Source organism: Seriola dumerili, unplaced genomic scaffold (assembly GCF_002260705.1).
Source record: "Seriola dumerili isolate Sdu_G_001 unplaced genomic scaffold, Sdu_1.0 BDQW01000066.1, whole genome shotgun sequence".
NCBI lineage: Eukaryota > Metazoa > Chordata > Actinopteri > Carangiformes > Carangidae > Seriola > Seriola dumerili.
The window spans coordinates 4,282,791-4,290,309 of record NW_019174321.1 but is presented as its reverse complement, the minus strand read 5'-3'; the positions used below and the strand labels follow the sequence as shown (position 1 = coordinate 4,290,309).

Below are 7,519 nucleotides of genomic sequence, written 5' to 3'. Positions count from 1 at the left end.
CATGCAAGTAGAAACTGATCAATAAAGCATTACTTAAACATGAAAGGAAAAAGATATGGACCCATTTAACACATTCTGTGGTCTATGAACGTGACATGCATTATGCATAACAAAAGGATCACAGGATTTGAAGCTGTTGTTGTACAGGAGTTTACTAATGGAGTCACAGTCTGAACAGTCAAACATGAACCTGTTCCAATACCTCATAACCACCCAAGTGCTTAAATCACCCCATGAAGGCCTTATGTAGATATAAGACTTAATACGTTGTTAAGAATAGCAACTATATGTGATCTAATGTGGCACATAGACTGTAGACGTTGATTACTAAAATGATTTTCTTTGTGTATCATAATAATGTACCTACAGCCCCAAAAGACCAATCTCAATTTCACCTTGAATTCCTTCACTGAGGACAGACAGTTAACTACAGTTTGAGATGTCACCTTTAATACATAACAGACATGGACACGGACATTTTTCCTCATCCACGAATTCATACAATTTCAAGACTGAAATTTCACATTGACATTTAAGCTCTTTATGAGAGGCTAATGTCTGAGAGGAAGAGAAAATGATGATGAGAAGAACATTCAAAAAGGAACAAAAAAGATCAATTTGAACATTACTTTTACTGATTTCACTGTCAACTCTAGGATAGATAAATATACTAAGAGAGTAATACATAACAACTACTCTTTCCCAACACCAACAATATGAACTTGTTCAAAATAGAGATTTCATGTGTATATTAGTTAAGATAAATTATTTCATAGAATAGAATTTATTGCAAAGTACTTAACATGGAGGGTAACTTCACTCAAAATCTATCTCCAAATCTCAAGCAAACTTGCTTAAAAGCTAGAACATGAACACCTAAATCTGCATGTCACAAACAATACTGTTTAACTGATCCATAACAATATTTTCTCTGCATGTAAAGAAATATATTTGCCTGTTACTATTATTATTATGTTATATTTAATCCCTAACAAAACCATCTATGTATGTTAAGATATCAAGTTTACTTGAGTATCAACTCCTAAACCTGTGTAATATTGCTAATACGGTTTATCTGACCTGTAACAGCACTACTTATGCAAAGATCTTCTCATTGTTTTTCTTCTTTTTCTTGTCACCGCGTGTCACTGCGGTCCAACCAGCATCTCTCACCCTTTTCATTGCAGCTAGCTTCAACAAGCTCCCTGGTGATTTAGTGACAGGGCTCTGGATCTGAATAAAAGTTGATGTAGTATAAATAAAAACTACAGGGCTTATTTCAACTTTGTCTGTGCATAAAATGCATAAAGATAATATCTAAATGGCATTACACCACTATGGAAGTGTGTTACCTTTTTGATGGTGTTGAGTTTACAGTGCGGAGCAGAAAAATTGAGCGTGGGTGCATTTTCAAAGGTCTGTCAGGAAGACAAATAGAAAGCCAAATCAGCTCTTCTGTCAATCTTGCACAAAAATCACATTAAATTCACAAAATCAACAGGCTGGTATGATACTGTATACTTCTGACCAATAAACTCTGAACCAATAAAAACACTTCTCACCAATAGATCATTTTGATCAGAGCTGTCAGACTTGGGGTCAAACTCAAAGGTGCTCTTCCCCCAGTGTGCTGCTTTTTCAGCGGAAGGTGGTGTCCTTATCCTGTAGGACTGCAAGTGAATTCAAAGAGTAAATGTCCGCAAAAGCCATTGATATTTTTATTCATTTTGGAAAATGTCAGAATGATACTGTATATTACTTTGATCTTTGATGTTCCGCCAACCCTGTTTGTCATACTCGGGGTTTTCAGGTCTTCAGTGTGAGCATCCTATGATACAAAGTCAGGGTCAGTTTTACTTAGAATGAATGCTACAGTAAACAGAGACACAGATTAAGCAAAAGATTATAGTTGTCTTAATTATCATTGCCATATTTACTTTATGAACAGATTAAACTGTCATCTACCTTGTTCTTTGGTGTTGTTCCACATGACTTTCTGAGGGATTCAGTGTCAGATTCCTGAACCATAAAAGACATGATGGTCTGAATATGTGATACACAGTATTTTTACTTAAACTTTCCTGAGCCTGAAAATGCCAATTAAAATTCCAGTAATAATTACCGAAGAATCGAAAATTAGTTATGACAGCTTGATGAGTTATTTTCCGACTCATCTCAACAATTTAGTATAAAGCTGAAATGAGACAATTTACTTTGCCTATCTAAAAACATTTGAGTAGATTAAACTCACAGCATTCTTCATAACTGCAGCACTTCCATTATCTTTGCAGTAGGAGGGAGTTTTCCTGGTCTTGGAGAATTCAAATATGCGTCTCTTTGAAGCACTGTCTTTTGGAGTCTCTGAACATCGTCCTTGTTTATAGTTTGAGGCAGGTGACTAGAATTTGAAGATTACTTCTTGGTTAAATGATGACAAACAACGTCATCAGTGGCAGCATATTTGCAGATGTACTGACTTTGTACCTGCTTGTTCTCTGCTTCTGACACCTGAGTGATTTCCATTGATGACATTTCTTTCTTCAAATCAGTTAGCTCCTTCTGCAGGTTTTCCTAATAGCAACGAAAAGTGTTTCTCAAAAGAAAAAAAGAACTGTCTCTCAAAAGTTAAAGCACATCCTGTTTCAGTAAAAAGCCAAAAATAAAACTATAATGGATTCTAACTGGGGCATACCTTCTTTGTTGTTTCAGTCTTCAGCTGTTTCTTCAACTGCTCATTTTCAGTCTTATGTTTTGAAAGATCCAACTCCTGATTTTAAGAATTTGATTTCAGACATATTAGGATATAACTGATTCATTATCTAACAGTAAATAGATAGTGATAAATCTTTATTTATAATTTTTTGCCTCATACCAGTGATTTCCTCTGGGACACAGCCTCCTTCTCTTTCTTCTTGTTCTCATCAAGCTCTGCATCCTTTTCTTCAACGATCCGGTCATACTGGCTCTAGTAAAGACAAGTCAAGTTCCTTCCTGGACTGACACTCATACTGTACAAGACCATTTTTGGACAGAATATACTTTATAATGACCTTACCTTGTGTTTCTCCATCAGTGCAACCATATCCGCTATCTTGTGTTGACACTTAAGTTCTGCATCTTCCTTGTTCTTGATGGCCTCTGCTGCTGTTAATTTGATCTTTTGTACCTGTAAGACAAGATGATTTTATTCTTAATTTATATTCTGGGAGCTAAAAATATGCCAAATAACTTTGGTAACCTCAAGTAACAACCTCATTCTCAAGTTCTGCTGCAAAGGTGGATTTGTACTCAAGATCCTTGAGCAATTTCTGATGGATTTCCTCATTCAGTTTTTCAAGGTTCTGGGACTCATCATGAAGACTGCTGATCTAAAGACAAAAACAAGCATCTACATTAAACAGAGTATTACTTATTGGTTTAAATTTTTCCTATTGATATTACAAATAGATAAAAGATTAAAAAAAAAACATCACTATACCACATTTTCAAGTTGACTGGATTTTGCAATCTCCTTTGTTATTTGTTTCTTCAGTATTTTATTCTGAAAATATACAAGTGAACTGTTTAGCTAAATAAAAAACAAATCCATCTCAAGTATTGTATATCTACAGTTTCAATTTTTTGATGAAAAACAGATGAAAAACAAAATATTTCTTATTAGTTCCAGAAAATGGCCATCAATAATAACAGCATTTTTATTTGTGTGTTTTTTTTTTTTTACCTTTGTTTCAACAGCTTTGATCTGTTTTTCTTTTTCTGTAATTTTCTCCTGCAGATGTTCATACTATACAGAAAAAGCACAAAGAAAGCATTTACTACTTTCACAACAGGCATCATTATGAAGCATTGTGTGTCCATTAATAATCGATTTTGTTGGCATTCTTACATTTTCTTCCATTTTCTTGTGCAGAGTCTCAGTTTCTTGACATTTCTCTTGGATTTTGGTTTTAATGGAGTTTGCTTCCTCTCTATTTAATGAAAATATACAAATCTAAATCTCAAAGACTACACAATGTCAAAAATGTGTAGGTCTCTAACCTGCAAACTCACCGTAAACATTGGTTTTCTTCTTTGAGTCTATGAATTTCTCTTGTGAGCTTCACAGTCTTCTCCTCGCTCACCTGATCAGTCAAAACAGTAAGAACTTGCCACATACTGTATGTACAGTAAATAATGACTAAATAAAACACATAACTACTGCACACATGAAATAGGTGTCATGAAAGTCACATTTGGTAATTCAGACCTTCATATTTGCCTCAACAGCTTTCACACTAGAGGATTCACTCTCAAACTGCTGTTGAATGGCCATCTTCTCAGACTGAAGCTCATTAAAGTTGGATAATAGCTCTTCATACTTTACTCTTCAAAATGACATAAATTAAACATTAGACATTAAGATTTCAACACTTCAATATAATATTCAATAAGCCAATATTGTGGAATGGCTGGCTATTAAGAACTCACTTATGCAGTGTAATGTCATTCCTCAGTTGCTCCATTTGAAAGGTGTGTTCTTTATTTTTCTTTATTTCAGTAAACAACTCTGCCTCTAGCTCCTGCACTTTGATCTGAGAGCATAAAAACACAACATATCACTGAATTTTTTTCATTATAAAAATAATTTCCCAAAAATGATTTCCACATTGGGTAAGAGATAATGAGTGGAGCAAGAAAATGGAAATCATGTCAAAAACCTCTGTCTCAGTTGACTTCTCCTTTAAATCTTCTTTTGCCTTTTCAGCAGCTTCACAAGCCTTCTTAAGTAGATCATTTCGAGCAAAGGCCATCTCTGCTTCATTCTGCATCAATAAAAAGGGCACATATTGATATATATATATATATATTATTTAAGGAATCTGGATTAGACTATCAAATAAACATCCTTTTTTCTGAGACGAAGCATCTGTTTATATCACCTTAAATAGTTTGACCTCTTCGGTNTCCAGAAAATGGCCATCAATAATAACAGCATTTTTATTTGTGTGTTTTTTTTTTTTTAAATTACCTTTGTTTCAACAGCTTTAATCTGTTTTTCTTTTTCTGTAATTTTCTCCTGCAGATGTTCATACTATACAGAAAAAGCACAAAGAAAGCATTTACTACTTTCACAACAGGCATCATTATGAAGCATTGTGTGTCCATTAATGTCAAAAACCTCTGTCTCAGTTGACTTCTCCTTTAAATCTTCTTTTGCCTTTTCAGCAGCTTCACAAGCCTTCTTCAGTAGATCATTTTGAGCAAAGGCCATCTCTGCTTCATTCTGCATCAATAAAAAGGGCACATATTGATATATATATATATATTATTTAAGGAATCTGGATTAGACTATCAAATAAACATCCTTTTTTCTGAGACGAAGCATCTGTTTATATCACCTTAAATAGTTTGACCTCTTCGGTTCTCTTTGAAAGCTTTGTTGTGAGTTCCTCCACTCTGACTTCAGTTACATCAATCTTACCCTTCATGGACTCAATGGATTTTAATTTGATGTCCTTGGAACACAACCACATAGAGATAAGATTACAACGAATGTGGAGTTTAGATTAAAATGAACAACTTAAAAAGCAAAGAAACTCTTCCTCAACTTTAAAACACATTTTACCAGTTCATCTCCAAGGATTTTGATCTGCCCATCTTTCTTTGCACTCTGGTCCATGGTCTCTCCTGTTGAGCAAAACATTTTCTTTTGGCTTGACAGAGCATCAAATAAAAATATATACATATTTCAGACAGTTAGACATACGTAAAAGTGTGTTTCTCCTTTCAAGTTCGTTGTTTTTTGCCATTAGTTTATCCTCCAGTTCTTTGGCCCTGGAAAATTAGTGCAAAGAATGAATAAAAATTTAATGATAGGAGGAAAAATTGCACTTGGTCTGGAAAATACTGTGAATTTTCAGGAGTTAATAATACCTCTGTATCTCTAGGGCTAATGAATCCTGTAGCTCTTTAATGGTTGTCTGAATCTGCTCCAGCTTCTCTGCTTGTTGATTTTTAACTCTGCTGAGCTCCTGCAAGCTTAAGTCTTTGCTTTGGATGATCTGTGCATATTCTTCTTTACTTTGTTCCAGGGCTGCAGCAATAGCTTCACGATTTTTCTTTAAGGGAGCAATAATGTCTCAGTCAAAGCAGATAGAACACAACAGAGCCCTGAGACTGACAAGAATCTTAACACACTCACCTGAGTTTCTTCATAGCTCTGCTCAGCAGTGTGCAGTTGTTGAAGAAGGGATTCCTGTTCAGCTTTTGAGCTTTTGAGAAGTTCATTTTGTTGATCTGTAAAGATAGTAAATATATGATGTAATCTTTGGTATCCTCAAAAAATCACGAATAAAACCATTTCAGTACTGTTCAAGTTCAAGTTCATTGAACTTGACTTGAACTGAACATTGGATAAAAAAATGAATAATTACAAGGTTATATATATTTTTCTGTCAAATGCAGTTACCCCAGAGGCCTAAGACTGCACAAAAAAGAATTAAGAAATGTTATAACAGATAGTTCAGAATTTAGAAAGCTAATGTTATCTTACTTGTTGTCTCTTGGAGTTGTTTGCAATGCTTTTGGGTTTCATGGAGGTCAAGCAGGACTTTCTCTAGTCCACTTTCCGTATTCTTAAGCTTTATCTGAAGCCCAGCCACCTGTGAATACAGCATCAGTCCTTATGTTTTGTTTCAAAACCTGTGGTTACATGTTACAAGTTCCCACATAAACTGGTCTCTCTTTTCTGAACTAACCTCTTCCTCCTTCATGGCATATTCTTGACAATATTTCTCTTTTAGCTCTTCAAATTGCAGCAAGCCCTCTTTCACTGGAAAAAGATAAAAATGATAAATTTTCTTGCTGGTGGACATGTTATCTTGCTTGTCGATCTATCATTAATTCATCCTATATCATTAGGATGAATCCTTCTGAAGGATTACTGTATTGAATAGCCTAATAAACATAAAGAGAAAAAAAATACCTTTCTGCATCTCTTGTTGATCAGCTTCTGCTAGAATACGAAGGCTTTCGAATGCTGCAATCAGTTTCTACAGAAAAAAGTTAAATTGCATCAAACCTCATGTCCTACCCTTTTACTCGCTCCTGTCCAAAAAATAATTTATAAAATTTGTTGATAAATTTAGAAGTGTTTTACCTGAATGCTCTCACTATTTTCCATAACCAGGTGATGTGTTTCCTCTCTTTCAGATTCAACTACAAAATGTAGAATTTAATTATAAAATATGTAGCAATGTGTCAATATTCTCAGCACCTTAACAATATGGCTGACAAATATATATGGGCAGAAGAATTTAAAGCACTTTTTACTTACACAGCTGCATATTCTTAGCTGACCGCTGACAAGTGTCTTTCAGTATATTACACAAGTTCCTGGTTGCATTGTTTCTGCATTTAAAATTTGGAATTTTGTATAAACAAAATATTTGAAGTAAACAAAACATTTATATTTAAAAATCAGATTGTCACATTCATCTGGCTTTTACAGAGCATGCTCATTGTGTCTCAGAGCATTTTT

General features: G+C 34.4%; 1 protein-coding gene across 1 annotated transcript in view; it reads right to left on the bottom strand.

Moving 5' to 3' along the window:
- Nucleotides 1–433: 433 nt before the first annotated feature.
- LOC111219353 (synaptonemal complex protein 1-like) overlaps nt 434–7,519 on the bottom strand; it is a 17,012-nt gene continuing 9,926 nt past the window's right edge. Inside the window, exons 9-35 of the mRNA XM_022741987.1 lie at nt 7,316–7,389; nt 7,139–7,197; nt 6,965–7,031; nt 6,738–6,811; nt 6,533–6,641; nt 6,182–6,276; nt 5,914–6,098; nt 5,747–5,814; nt 5,606–5,667; nt 5,379–5,495; nt 5,159–5,263; nt 4,468–4,571; nt 4,247–4,364; nt 4,051–4,121; nt 3,887–3,968; nt 3,689–3,784; nt 3,479–3,568; nt 3,252–3,368; nt 3,056–3,166; nt 2,873–2,965; nt 2,693–2,767; nt 2,485–2,571; nt 2,252–2,398; nt 1,966–2,019; nt 1,760–1,828; nt 1,563–1,670; nt 434–1,233 (exon numbers count right to left, since the gene is read on the bottom strand). Of these exons, the coding sequence (XP_022597708.1) occupies nt 1,096–1,233; nt 1,563–1,670; nt 1,760–1,828; nt 1,966–2,019; nt 2,252–2,398; nt 2,485–2,571; nt 2,693–2,767; nt 2,873–2,965; nt 3,056–3,166; nt 3,252–3,368; nt 3,479–3,568; nt 3,689–3,784; nt 3,887–3,968; nt 4,051–4,121; nt 4,247–4,364; nt 4,468–4,571; nt 5,159–5,263; nt 5,379–5,495; nt 5,606–5,667; nt 5,747–5,814; nt 5,914–6,098; nt 6,182–6,276; nt 6,533–6,641; nt 6,738–6,811; nt 6,965–7,031; nt 7,139–7,197; nt 7,316–7,389 (2,575 nt within the window). The 3' untranslated portion in view covers nt 434–1,095. The remainder of the gene's footprint in view (nt 1,234–1,562; nt 1,671–1,759; nt 1,829–1,965; nt 2,020–2,251; nt 2,399–2,484; nt 2,572–2,692; nt 2,768–2,872; nt 2,966–3,055; nt 3,167–3,251; nt 3,369–3,478; nt 3,569–3,688; nt 3,785–3,886; nt 3,969–4,050; nt 4,122–4,246; nt 4,365–4,467; nt 4,572–5,158; nt 5,264–5,378; nt 5,496–5,605; nt 5,668–5,746; nt 5,815–5,913; nt 6,099–6,181; nt 6,277–6,532; nt 6,642–6,737; nt 6,812–6,964; nt 7,032–7,138; nt 7,198–7,315; nt 7,390–7,519) is intronic.